The following is a 14,405-nucleotide window of genomic DNA, read 5'->3' on the forward strand; positions in this document are numbered from 1 at the left end:
CTTACCTTATTTCAATGGCCAGAACCTCCAGAACAATGTTGAATAGGAGTGGTAAAAGCAGATTTTCCTGCCTTTTTCCTATCTTTTGGAGAGAAATTGTGGTTTTTTTGTTTTGTTCTTTTAAATTTTATTTATTTACTTGACAAAGAGAGAAAGTGTACAAGTAGGGAGAGCAGCACAGGGAGAGGGAGAAGCATGTTCTCCGCTGAGCAGGGAGTCCATGGTGGGGCTCCATCCCAGGACCCTGGGATCATGACCTAAGCCAAAGGCAGACCCTTAACCGACTAAGCTACCCAGCTGCTCTAAAGGGAGAAATTCAGCTTGAAACCATTAACTACGGTGTAGCTGTGGGGTTTCATAGATGCCCTATATCTGAGGAAGTTTCCTACTAATCTGGTTATCTGTGAGTTTTTATCATTATTGGGTTTGAGTTTTTGTCAACCCCCCCCACACATTTATTGAATTGATCATATTGGGGTTTCTTGCTTTATTATTTTGATATGGTAAATTACATTAACTGATTATCAGATGGTAAGCAAATCTTGTATTTCTGGGATAAACCCTACTTGGTCATGTTTTATTATCCTTTTTGTATAGTATTAAGATCAAAGTTTTAGTATCTTCTGAAAGATTTTGGCATCTGTATTCCCTAGGATGTCTTCTAATTTTGGGGGGGGGGTAATATCTGTCGGTTATTAGCATTATTCTGGCTTCAAAACATGAGTCGGGCACTGATCCTCTGTTTGAAAAAGTTTGCATAGCTTTTGTATTATTTTTTTTCCTTGAATGTTTGGTAGAATTCGCCAGTGAAACCATCTGAGAATGCCCTTTTCTTTTTTGGGAAGGGTTCTGTTAAAATCAGTTCCTTGGGGCGCTTGGGTGGCTCCTTGGGTTAAAGCCTCTGCCTTTGGCTCAGGTCATGATCCCAGGGTTCTAGGATCGAGCCCAGCATCGGGCTCTCTGCCGGGCAGGGAGCCTGCTTCCTCCTCTCTCTCTCTGTCTGCCTCTCTGCCTATGTATGATCTCTGTCTGTCAAATAAATAAATAAAATCTTTTAAAAAATAAAAATAAAATAAAAATCAGTTCCCTTAATAAGCATAGGAATACATGGATATTCTGTTTCTCCTTGAATCAATTTTGGTAAGTTTTATTTTTCAAGAAGTTTGTTCATCCACGTTGTCAAATTTGTTGGCATAAAGTTGTTTTTAGTATTTCTTACCGTATTATTATGTTTAGGATTAATGGTAATTCTGATCAGATTTGTGTTCTCTCTCTTTTAATCAATCTCAGAAAGGACGGACTTGTCTTTTTTTTTTTTTTTTTTTAAAGGTTTTATTTATTTTGGGGAACTTCGGTAGTTCAGATGGCTAAGCGTCTGCCTTCTGCTCAGGTCATGATCTCCACATCCTGGGATTGAACCCCATGTGGGGCTCCCTGCTCAGCAGGGAGTCTGGCTCTTTCTCCCTCTGCCTCTCCACCTGCTTGTCTTCTCTCTTTCTCTCTCTCTCTCAAATGAATAAAGAAAATCCTGAAAATATTTATTTATTTATTTATGAATGAGAGAGTGCGAGCACAGACAGGTGGGGGGCAGAGGGAGAAGCAGACTCCCCACTGAGCAGGGAGCCCAAAGTGTAGCTCCGTATCAGGATCCTGAAATCATGACCTGAGCTGAAGGCAGACACTTAGCTGACTTAACCACCCAGGTGCCCAGGCCTTATCAATTTTTTTCCCCCCAAGGAACCAGATTTTGGTTTCATTGCTTTTTTTTTTCCCCTCAGCTATTATCTTCCTCAGTATTTAGACCATTAAAATTTAATGTCATTATTGGTATGTTAGAATTAGACCTGCCATTTTTTTGTTTTGTTTGTTCCTCTCTGTATATTTTTCTCTTTTCCTGCCTTTTAAAAATTATTTCAGTAATTTTTAACATTCTGTTTTCATTTATCTATTCACTTTTTCACTATACTCGTTTTTTATTTTTATTTTTCTAAGTAGTTGCTCCAGGGATTAAATATATTTACCTAACTTTCATAGTCTGCTTACAGGTTATATTATACTACTTCAAATAAAATGCAGAAGGCTTGACCTTATAAGTCCCTTTGCTCTTATGGCATAGACCTTTATATTAAAGGTTGTCATAGGTATTATATTTGTGTATATTGAAAGCCCCACTGGACAGTGTTAACAATATTTGCTTTCAACAGTCTACATATCTTAAGGAGAATTATAGGAAAAATATAATTTTATATTTTATATTTACACAGATATTTACCATTTCTGTTCTTCTTCCTTCATGCTTGATGGTCTAAGTTTCTCTCTTAAATTCCCATTTGATTCTTTTTAAACTAGTGTTTTCTTCTCCGCTGAGATCTTGTGTATTTTCAGTCCTTTCATTTGTGTTTACCTTGACCTCCTGGAACATATGGATGATAACTGCTCTAAAAAGTCTTTATGGTAATTTCAGTGTTTGTATCATCTAGGATTTGGGACCTGTTGATGACAGGTGTTCCTTTCTTTGAGAATTGGTGAGGTTTTCCTAGTTCTTTGTATGTCACGTAATTTTGGATTACATCCTGGATACTGGGAATTTCACGTCTGGTTCTGTGTGCTGCGTTAATCCCCTGCACAATGCTGGTGTTTGTTTTAGCAGGTCTTCATCCTGATTAGGTTCAAACTACAAGTTCTGTGTGCTGTCTGCACACAGAGGTTCCATTGTGAGATCAGTTTTCAAGACCTTTGCTGTGTTGCTTTTGTTTTGTCCTGCAGCTCAGGTGTGAGCCTGAGTCTTGTGGGAGTTCATTTATAGAATTACGTGATCCTTACACTCTCCTGCCCATAGAGGCCATTTTCATTAGTCCCTTTGCCCAGAAAGACTGGGTTTGATTTTGTTTTTGTTTTTAAGATGTTATTTATTTATTTGACAGAGACAGAGACCGTGAGAGAGGGAATACAAGCAGGGGGAGTGGGAGAGGGAGAAGCAGGCTTCCTGCTGAGCAGGGAGCCCGATGGGGGCTCGCAGGGCTCAGTATTGGACCCTGGGATGATGACCTGGACTGAGGGCAGACACTTAACGACTGAGCCACCCAGGCTCCCCAACACTGGATTTCGAGTTTTACTCTTTGCTCTTCTGCCTCACTCCACATCTGGGCCCACCCTTGGGCCAGAGCTGCTACTGAAAAGTGAACAAAAATGGGGGGAGCTTTTGACTCTCTTCTGAAATCTGTCTACTTTTCTTTTCTTACTGTCCTCAGAAAATCGCTTTTTAAAGTTTTTGCCCGGTTTTTACTTTTGAGTGGGACAGAGGGCCTGTAGTGGCCATAAACTATTTTACCCAAACTAGAACTCAGGCTTTTTTTTACATTTAGAAATCTTGCATATGTGATATTTTCTTTCTTTTTTTTGTTTTACAAATTTTTTTATTTTTTCAAATTATAGTAATAACGTATAACCAGTATATTCAAAGTAGGAACAAAATACCTTGAACCAATATGTTATCACTATGATTTGTCTGTGCAGCGTAGAACTGAAAAGAAGGAGGGATTGCAAGGTTTGGCCCATTTGCTGCTTCTGTGTGTTACTGCTTTTGTCTGGGGTTCCCTAGGAACTGAACAGAACCTATTTGTGGATGGTATTTGAAGCCCCTGTGGTGAAAAGAAGTGTGTGGGGGACTATTCCAATATTCTTATCCTTCAAACAGCATTTAGGCTTTTGTGTTAATAAGTCTGGAAGGTACCTCATCTTCATACCTCCGTGGCTTAGTTTCTATGAGGTCCATTCCTTACCAATATCCAGCTGAGACCAGTGACAATTTTAAGGAACAGGGGAGGAAAGAGAGAGAAGGGCGTTAGTTGACAAGTGTGGGGCGTACGCTGGGTTACAGTGCATCCCCTGGTCACTCATGGATGTCAGATGAAGGGGAAGCAGAGAGGGAGGTTAGAAGGGTCAGAAGACAAATTTTGTCTAACGTTGCTCGTAACAGGTGAACGCTTTTGCGGAAGAGGTTCACAGAGGGTGGGGAATTATTTCCTGAATTCTAGGAAGGACGGTGAACAGCAAATACTCTTAAATGCTTTGCAAGGAGCTGCTGATGATTAGTGTGCTTTGGACCATAGGAGTTGTTCTGCTTTGCCAGACTGTGTGACTCTCAGAATAGCTGTAAAACATTTAAAGTGAGGTATATAATTACTGTATCTACAGAAAAGTGACCATAGTTTATGCTTTCCTAGTTACGGTTTAGTATTGATGATGCTAATTTCTTAACCCGAATTGAGGAATATTTGATCTTTCTCTGTGGAATTTTTTTTTTTTTTTAAAGATTTTATTTATTTATTTGACAGAGAGAGATCACAAGTAGGCAGAGAGGCAGGCAGAGAGAGAGAGGAGGAAGCAGGCTCCCTGCTGAGCAGAGAGCCCGATGCGGGACTCGATCCCAGGACCCTGAGATCATAACCTGAGCCGAAGGCAGTGGCTTAACCCACTGAGCCACCCAGGCGCCCGGAATGGTTTTAATAAAAGGAATTATTTGTTCCTTGAAGGTTAGTTCAAACACACCCTTAAAATTATTTTTTCTTGGGGCCTTTTAACTGTTAAATCTTTACATTTACATGTATTTCTTGATCTGTTAAATGTATTATACCTTTTTAAAAGATCCTTGGGGAAATTCATAGTAAGATAGAAATACATCTATTTTCTCTCGATTCTAAGCTTTGCGCAGTGGCAGTATTGTAGCCAATGAGGTTTATCTGAGGCATGATTATTGCTCTTTTCTCTCAATTCTCTGTTGTGTAGAATTATGCAGAACACTTCCCTAAGCAAAAATTCTGAAGAAAATATGAGCAAATTGGATGTGGTTATGTAGTAAAAGAATAACAGGCGTATCTGAGCTGGGTTTATTACATACATTCTAGGATAATTTGTATTAGGAACTATGTCACTATAGTCTGCAACTTAAAAATGAAATACATGATCATCTTACTAAATACTCAAAGCCTCTGAACAAATTTAGCAGCCATTTCTAATGAAAATTTCAAGTCAAATAAAAATAATAGGAAACTGCCTAAATGTCTTAAAAGGTATTTACCAAAACACAACAGCAAACATAACTATTCAGAACGTATTTCATTGGTTATGAAATGCCAAAACCATCAGCATGACAGGGAAAATATAAAAGTTCCCGCAGTCCCAGCTATTAAATAGCTTAGCTTTATTGGTTTGGGCACATAATGTAAGCTTAAATTCTTCATTCCCAGAGAATGTAGATCTAGAAAACCAGAACGACTCATCTGAGAGACTTAGACCCAATAAGAAAACGTAGTAAAGTGGCTGGGTACCAAGAAGATCGATAAATCAATCTTTTCTTTATTTAGCAGTAAATAGTATAGAAGGAAAGTAGAACAGAACAGAATGTTTTCTTATGTTTTATTTGCCTTACTATGTTTTTTTTTTTTTTTAAAGATTTTATTTATTTATTTGACAGAGAGAGATCACAAGTAGGCAGAGAGGCAGGCAGAGAGAGAGAGAGAGAGAGAGAGGGAAGCAGACTCCCTGCTGAGCGGAGAGCCCCATGCAGGGCTTGATCCCAGGACCCTGGGATAATGACCTGAGCTGAAGACAGCGGCTTAACCCCCTGAGCCAGGTACCCCTTGCCTTACTGTGGTTTTAAAAAATGAGAGCTTACTGCTTTTGTAAATTCAGCAAAAAACAGGTGTGATCTGTCCGTTTAAAGAGCATTATGAAGATTAAGTGAGATGAAACACATTAAAATTTTCTGGAAAATTATTGGGGCACTTCGGTGGTGCAGTCAGATGAGCATGTGTGACTCTTGATTTTGGCTCAGGTCATGATCTCAGGGTCCTGGGATGGAGCCCCGCCTTGGACTCTATTCAGCAGGGAGCCTACTGACCCCTCTCTGCCTGCCTCTTTGCCTACCTGTAATCTCTCTGTCAAATAAATAAATAAAATCTTAAAAAAAAAAAAAAAAAAAAGAATTTTCTGAACTAAAGAGTGAATAGAATGGTAACTGAGTTTGGAGAAAAGTGCAATGTAGTGCCTACAGAGGCCTGATGAACGTGGAGGCCAAGTCAGCTGGCCCCAGGAATGTCTTGACAGGCTCCAGAGTGTTTGGTGGCTGCCAAAGACCGAGGTCGGTTCTGCAGCTGAAATGGAAGTTCTTTAAAAATCTGTATCCAGGGGCACCTGGGTGGCTCAGTGGGTTAAGCCTCTGCCTTTGGCTCAGGTCACCGTCTCAGGTTCCCGGGATTGAGCCCTGCATTGGGCTCTCTGCTCAGCAGGGAGCCTGCTTCCCCCTCTCTCTCTTCCTGCCTTTCTGCCTACTTGTGATCTCTCACTGTCAAATAAACAAATAAAATCTTTTTTTTTTTTTTTTAAGATTTTATTTATTTATCAGAGAGAGAGAGGGGGAGAGAGCGAGCACAGGCAGACAGAATGGCAGGCAGAGGCAGAGGGAGAGAAGCAGGCTCCCTGCTCAGCAAGGAGCCCGATGTGGGACTCGATCCCAGGATGCTGGGATCATGACCTGAGCCGAAGGCAGCTGCTTAACCAACTGAGCCACCCAGGCGTCCCAAACAAATAAAATCTTAAAAAAAAAAAATCTGTATCCAGATCTTTGGGAATGTCTTCACCTGCATCCCCAGCAGAGAGGTGACTTCTTTAGTCCCGTTTTACGTAAACCCACAGAGGCTGCTTACCAGAAGGGTTAAGCTTGTGACTGAAGATAAAGGGTGTATGTGCTAGCGTACAAATGGAAGTGTAGGCCACTTCATGTCTTCCTTCCTTTTCTGCCCCCCCTCAACTCCTCCCCTCCCCCCCAAAGCCAGCACTCTCCCTGTACCCTTCTGTCGGGCAAACTGAATGGCTCCAGTGAAGAGACCTGTGTATACTGATGTTTGGAGGTGGCCCAGTGAAATGTGACTGGGCACGTCTGACCATCGCGTGCAGAAGCCCATCTGTCAACACACCTGGCACCCAGGCCTGCTTTTTTAGTGCCTTACTCTTAAATATGAAGGAGCAGCCAGGGATCACCAGAGAGAGGAGGAAAGCCTCAAAAGTGAGAGAGACCCAAAACAAACAATCAGCCAACAAACAAAAAAGGAGACAACTGTAAGAACCAAGACAACGAAAGAGCAACATACTCCCTTCCCGCCCCTTCCCAGGTTAATAAAAAGCTCAGGAGAGTAAAAGATGTGTTATTAAAAGAAAGGATAGAGTAGTAGGACAGAAGAGTTGAGAACAAGGAAGAGCTCTTGGAAGTTTAAAAATACAACAGTTGGGGGAAAAAAATCCATGGACAGGTTGGAATGTAAAATTGAAGAGTATTAGGGCAGGGGACTGTCATTTTAAAAATCTAAATGTGTTTAAATTGTTTTGTGTATGAATATTTAGTACTCATTTTTAACTGTAGGCATCTGCCGTGTTGTTAAGTGTAAGGATGGTGCTTATTGTGGATTATTTTTGTTGGGGAAGATGCTGGGTTAGGTTTCACATTGGCTCTTCTTGAACAAAGAATGCCTGGTGGGGATTTTGGAGCCTTGGGCTTGTGTCTGGTATTCTGGACGGGCGTTAGTGCAGTAGACATTGTTTACAGGCTTTCGCAAAATTGGCCGTGTTTCTCAGGGGTAGAATGCAGGCTCTGGGGTCTGCTGGCCCTGTTCAAATCCAGCTCTGTCGCCAAATGTGTGGTATTGCTCGAATCACTTCATCTCTCTGATTCTCATTTTCTTACTCTGTAATAAGGGCATGGAAGTAACCCGTGCGTCTCACCTGTGTCATAGGGCTGTGACAATGAAGGGATAAAGAGCTATAAAGCTCCTATGAGTGTGCAGCGTGTACTACGTGCTCATTTAAAGAAGCCAGTGTTGAGGCCACCAAGCAGATGGGCGAGTTGTGTAGATGGGGAGAAAGCATGTATTTAAAGAGTAACAACCCACTGGTAGTGATGAAACAGGCTGTCCTGAGCTGCTGGTGTCACTCCCCCGACTGAAATCCTAGTTTCAGGAGAGTCTCACATCCACGTTCCCCAGGGCCCCTCCTTGGACCTGGCGCTAAGAAGCTGCGGAGAGTGAATGAATGAACCCCTTGGTTGTGACACTGATGTGCAGTGCTGTCCCCCAGCGCTGGCACTACTGCCAGTTCCGATCATTAAAGCCAGCGTGTTAGTGTGTTTATAAGTATATAAGAAATGAGGTTTTCAGAAACTTAAATGTTGTATTTCAATTACAGGCGTCGATTAGCAAGGTAAAAGTGACAGAACCATGGCTCAGTTTCCAACACCTTTTGGAGGTAAGTTTTCAAACATTTTTCTCTTTTTTTTTTTTTTTTTTAAAGATTTTATTTATTTATTTGACAGAGAGAGATCACAAGTAGGCAGAGAGGCAGGCAGAGAGAGAGGAGGAAGCAGGCACCCTGCTGAGCAGAGAGCCCGATGTGGGACTCGATCCCAGGACTCTGAGATCATGACCTGAGCCGAAGGCAGCGGCTCAACCCACTGAGCCACCCAGGCGCCCCACATTTTTCTCTTTTAATGTATTCGAGACCTTTTTCTTTTTTCTTCCCTATTTTTTTTTTTTTTTTTTAAAGAGGCACCATGCCCAGTGACCCTGAGATCAAGAGTCACATGCTCTATCTGCTGAGCCAGCCAGGTGCCCTGAGACCCTATTTTTTTTTTTTAAGATTTTATTTATTTAGGGGCGCCTGGGTGGCTCAGTGGGTTAAAACCTCTGCCTTTGGCTCAGATCATGATCTCAGGGTCATGGGATCCAGCCCCACGTTGGACTCTCTGCTCGGTGGGGTACCTGCTTCCCTTCCTCTCTCTCTGCTTGCTTCTCTGCCTACTTGTGATCTCTGTCTGTCAAATAAATAAAATATTTTTAAAAAATTTATTTATTTATTTGAGAGAGCGATAACGAGAGAAAGCAGAGCAGGAGGGAGGGGCAGAGAGAAGCAGACTCCCCACTGAGCAGGACTCAGGACTCTATCCCGGCACCCCAGGGTCACCACCTGAGCCCAAGGCAGATGCTTAACCCACTGAGCCAGCCAGGTACCCCTCTGAACCCTATTTTTAATATTGTTTCTTCTGGATTCCTTGGAAGCAACTCCTGGGCATCATCTCATATCATCCACAAATATTTTAGCGTGTGTTTCTCAATGATGTGAACGCTTTCAAAGACATAATTATAATACCATTGTCATACCTATAAAATTCTTGATAATTCGTTAATATCCTCATCTATCAAGGCAGTGTTATCCCTGACAGTCTTCAGACCTTTTTTTGTTATGGTTTGTTGGTTCCTATCAGGGTCCAGACATCGCTCTCAGTTCACGTGCCCCTTCTGCCTTTCACTGTTCTCTCTTCACAATTGTATTCGTCGAAGTAACTGGATCATTTATTCTGTACTTTTCCCAAAACTTGAATAGGAAGCAGGACATTTTTGTTTGTTTTACTTTATTTGCTTAAAACATATTAATCTGCATAAAGTAGAGTTTTGGTGTTTTTTTTTTTTTTTTTTTTAGGTTATATTCCCAATATTATGATGAAAGTGTTAAATATTTTGCTTACTGGCTCGGTTTTTATTTTGTTTTGTTTTGTTTAAAGAGAGGTTGCCGTTATTATGGCTTCCTTTTGGCAACTGTCTGACTAGTCATAAGGAGAGTGAGGCACGAATCACCACCCCTCTGATCACATCCGTTGAGGTCCCTGCGGATTTCCAGTACAGAACCCTCTAAACTCTTTTTTTGTCCCTGTTCTTAGTTACGGGGCAGGTTTGTGTTTTGTTGTGTTTTTGCTTTTGCTTCAGTTCATCGTTCTAGGGACGATTTCAACAAGGCAGGAGGAGTTGCAGGATTACAGGCCTCTGAGTGAAGGGATCATGTCTGTTTCAGTCACTACAGTGTCTCTGATGCCTGACACAGTGCCTGGCACATAGGAAGTGGCCAGTAATTATGTTTCCAGCAACTGACTGGATCCTACCTTTCCTGTCACTGTCTGACCAGACAACATAGAGAGGGGAGGGGTGACGTTAAGACATTTTGCTTTTGTGCCAGTCACATTGGTATTTTGTATGAACATCTGTATTGCCTGTTCTCACCTTTTGGGAGCATCTGAACTTTGGACGGTCTTCCATCTATGTATAAAGCTACAATTATTTTTAAGACACTGAGGAGACCTAGGACAAAAGCGAGGAGGATCTCAGAAGTGAAGGGGCATCTGGTCAGTCTTAGAGCTGAAACTGAAGGAGAACCCAAATCCCGTTCTCTTCAGTTTGCCTTTGTGTTTTTCCAGGATACCTGTTTTCAAACGCGTCTTTATTGAGGTATAGTTTACATAGCATGAAATTCACCCATTTTAACTGTACAATGCAGTGACTTTTCGTAACTTTTTACAGAGTTGTGTAATCATCACTACAATCCAGTATTTCAATATTTTTGTCACTCCAAAAAGATTTTCATGGAATCATTTGCGATATGAATTATGAAACTATGCTTTGTGCGTAACGTTCTCATGACATTTAAAACACCTGAAAATACAGTTTTAAATTGGTTTGTTGCTTGAGCTTATGTAAATAAATGACTGTTAACTTGTGTCTTATACAGTCCTGCTAGCTATAAGATTATGGGACAAGATTTAAAAAAAAAAAAAAAAAGAATTTGTCCCAATATCTTTCTTATTTTGGCCTGTTTTAATTTTCTAACTTGTATGCATAACTTCCAAGGATAAAGAGATGTTAATTAATGAGATTATTATTATTACTATTTTTAAAGATTTTATTTATTTATTTGACAGACAGAGATCACAAGTAGGCAGAGAGGCAGGCAGAGAGAGAGGAGGAAGCAGGCTCCCTGCTGAGCAGAGAGCCCAATGTGAGGCTCGATCCTAGGACCCTGGGATCATGACCTGAGCCAAAAGCACAGGCTTTAACCCACTGAGCCACCCAGGTGCCCCAATTAACGAGATTATTGATAACATAATGGGAAAGAATCTGGAAGTATGAGGGAAATAGTGCATGTGAGCACTTTGGTATTCTTTTTGCATTGACTAATTTGTCTTTTCTTTGGATTCCAGGCAGCCTGGATATTTGGGCCATTACTGTAGAGGAAAGAGCGAAGCATGATCAACAGTTCCATAGTTTAAAGCCAATATCTGGATTTATTACTGGTAATTGGAATCCATATTTTTACATTTTTATTTATCATTAGTGCTTCTATCTGTGGAAAATCTGTCATGCAAAGCTAAGGTGGGCACATATGACACAGAGGACATCTGCCTTTGTCTTGGGCTTGTATTTTTTCAGTTGCTTTTTCTCTACTGCATTCAAACCTGTTTGCACCCCTTTGTGGATGTCAAGCCACATGTTTTGAGCATATCACTGATGGGAATTGGTAAAGGTCAGTGAACCATATTCTCTTAAATAGTAAAGCAATGTAAAATGCTTGTTTAATTTTGGCCTTGAACTGGTATGGGAAATGTAAATAAATGAACAGATTCTGAATATTTAAAAACAACAACAATAACAGAATTCTCTTAGTGCTGTATCCCTAAAGTTCCTTTTGTATTTTGCTCGCTTTCTTTCTTTCTTTCTTTCTTTTTTTTTCCCCTAAATATTTACTTATTTCTTTATTCATGTGCTCATGACGGAGGGAGTGAGGGTGGAAGAGGAGGGAGTGGGAAAAGCAGACTCTGTGCTGAGCACGGAGGCTGACATGGGGGCTGATCCAGGACCCTGAGATCATGACCCCGAGATCATGACCCCAGCTGAAACCAAGAGTCAGTTGCTGAACTGACTGAGCCCCCCAGGTGCCCCTGCGTTTCCTCTTATCTTTTCTGTTTGGTTATTCTTTCGGAGATAGCTTTAGGAAACATGGGATCTAGATTTCCTGGGGACTTTGTGTTTGTGTGTGTGTGTGTGTGTGCACAGTTCTCTTTAAACTATTAATTCTTTTTTTTTTTTTTTTTTTTTTTTTTTTTTTTTTTTTTTTAAGATTTTATGTATTTATTTGAGAGAGAGACAGTGAGAGAGAACATGAGCGAGGAGAAGGTCAGAGGGAGAAGCAGACTCCCCCTGGAGCTGGGAGCCCGATGCGGGACTCGATCCCGGGACTCCAGAATCATGACCTGAGCCGAAGGCAGTTGTCCAACCAACTGCGCCACCCAGGCGCCCTAAACTATTAATTCTTAATTGTTGATATGACTCTTGTAGTCATTTTTACTTTTCCCCATAAATGTATTCCAGAAGCACCAACCGTTTGACGTGTAGATAATAGGAGTCACAGGGAACTTTGAAAAGGAGAAGAGTGGATCATCGGTTTCTTGAGGATTCCTGTAGATGGGCTTTGTTGTATGTGTAGCTGTCCCATCTTACTTAATCGCCGATTAAAGTGGACAGTCTATGCCTACACTTATTAGGCCCTTTTTTTGAGATGAATTTTTAAAGTTTTAAGTAGTGAGCTCGTCAATCTGATGGATTCATTCTGCTTTTGCTTATAGATTGACCATGTGGCTTTTAGCATATATTTAAGTCAATATTTGCAGAACTATTAGCCTCCTATTCTTGCAATTTTCTTGTAAGAAGATATCTGTCAGCTGTTTTTTTCTGAAACTTTTTCTATTTAATTTACAGGTGATCAAGCTAGAAACTTTTTTTTTCAGTCTGGGTTACCTCAACCTGTTTTAGCACAGATATGGTAAGTTGGAACGTCACAGAAGCAGAAGGAGGTAAAATAAAATATTCCAATAATATGGCTTCTTTAGATCTCAAAGGAAACATAAATCTCTAGTCTGACATACTCTACGACTTTTTACCAGAGAATACTTCTGAAAAGTCTTTTCCTATGGAACATTAAAAGAATAAAAGGAAAAGTGATGACATTTGCAGGATAGCGCTGTCAAAAAACTGAATTTCCAGTGGAGAAATTGACATTTTGATATTTTCTCATGAATTTGTTCTAGCTTTATCCCCCTTGTCCATACTCATCTGAATGTCCCACATTTCTTGCTCTATAGTGCAATGGTTCTCCATCTTTCATGACCACAAGGTGAGGAAAATATTTGAGGGCCAGTAGTGAAACAGCCTTACCTTGTATTTATGACAGTGTTGTACAAGGTCAGTGCATAATAAATACTTTTGAATTCCTTGATTAACTATCACCAATTAGCATTCAGTCCTTTGAACGTATAGGACAAAAAGGGACAATAAAAAAGAGAGGCAGATATTTTGGATTTTAGGGTTATGACTTTGGTCATGCCATGCTGAGGTCTGTTGTGAGACGTCCCGGTTTCCTCGCACCGTGCAGTCCTCACATAGTTCATTTCCAGGCTTTATTGGTGTTGTGGGGCTGGCTGGCTGTGTAGTAGAAAGACGACAGGATTTGTAGTCACTCACCTTTGTTTGATCCCAGCTGCACGACATTTGGTCTTCGTCATTTGAGCATGTATTCATCCTCTCTGACCTCTGTTTTTTAATCTAGAAAATGGGCAGATATATTTTCCCAAAGATTGTTGAAAAAATCAGTATATAAAGGACTGTATAAAAAACTGTAGATAAGGGATGTAGTGTGGGGCCCAGTATGTAATAGACCCTCAAAACAAAACAAAATGGTACCACTGTCATCATCAGGGACTGGGGAGTCCCCATAACTAAATCGTCCAATTTATTATATTTATTTATATAATTATATTATAATTATATATAATTATTATATAATTAAATTATAATTATATATATAATTATATATAATTAAATTATAATTGCCTGTCCCCTGAAATGATCAACCTTTTATTTTTATTTTTTTAAGATTTTATTTATTCATTTGACAGAGAGATCACAGGTAGGCAGAGAGGCAGGCAGAGAGAGGGGGAAGCAGGCTCCCCACTGAGCAGAGAGCCCGATGCGGGGCTCCATCACAGGACCCTGAGATCATGACCTGAGCCAAAGGCAGAGGCTTAACCCACTGAGTCACCCGGGCGCCCCATGATCGACCTTTTTTAATAGTATAATGGAAATTAATAAAGATTGACTAATCCCTTGTGGCCTTCAAAGCAGAGTCTGCAGAATGTGGTCCAAGCTTGATTACCAGTGTCATCAGTATGAAAATCATTCACTGTGTTCTGAATAGCAAAACTCTCATGGGAAATATAGATATATTTGTATACAGATAAATTTGAATTGAAACTAGATGATACCAGACTCCTGTGCTTTTTTGGGTGTCTGCTTTATGTTCCGTTTCCCGGTTGTCAGCATATTGGCTGCCAGACCGTCTCTTCCAGTTAGCTGCTTCCGTGATGCCTTTCTCGCTCACTCTTCTGATCCACTTTGAGCTGGGAATGGCACATAACCCAGGTTTTTGGAATTGCTTTTAAAATAAAGAGGTGGGATGGTGGGGGGCAGGGGAGC

At 40.7% G+C, this 14,405-nt stretch overlaps 1 protein-coding gene and 1 non-coding gene across 6 annotated transcripts in view; both read left to right on the plus strand.

Moving 5' to 3' along the window:
• Positions 1 to 14,405, plus strand: part of ITSN1 (intersectin 1) — a 221,217-nt gene that overhangs the window by 62,668 nt on the left and 144,144 nt on the right. For all 5 annotated transcript variants that reach the window (XR_009351206.1, XM_059164652.1, XM_059164654.1 and 2 more), the window contains exons 2-4: positions 8,239 to 8,298; positions 11,078 to 11,170; positions 12,633 to 12,696. Coding sequence is in view for 4 of the 5 variants with exons in the window: in XM_059164652.1 (XP_059020635.1) it covers positions 8,271 to 8,298; positions 11,078 to 11,170; positions 12,633 to 12,696 (185 nt within the window). In the remaining variant the exon portion in view is untranslated. The remainder of the gene's footprint in view (positions 1 to 8,238; positions 8,299 to 11,077; positions 11,171 to 12,632; positions 12,697 to 14,405) is intronic.
• LOC131826117 (U4 spliceosomal RNA) lies at positions 4,703 to 4,842 on the plus strand. Its single transcript, XR_009351417.1, has one exon. It is a non-coding gene; the product is annotated as a U4 spliceosomal RNA (small nuclear RNA).

The sequence above is a fragment of the Mustela lutreola genome, chromosome 2 (assembly GCF_030435805.1).
Source record: "Mustela lutreola isolate mMusLut2 chromosome 2, mMusLut2.pri, whole genome shotgun sequence".
NCBI lineage: Eukaryota > Metazoa > Chordata > Mammalia > Carnivora > Mustelidae > Mustela > Mustela lutreola.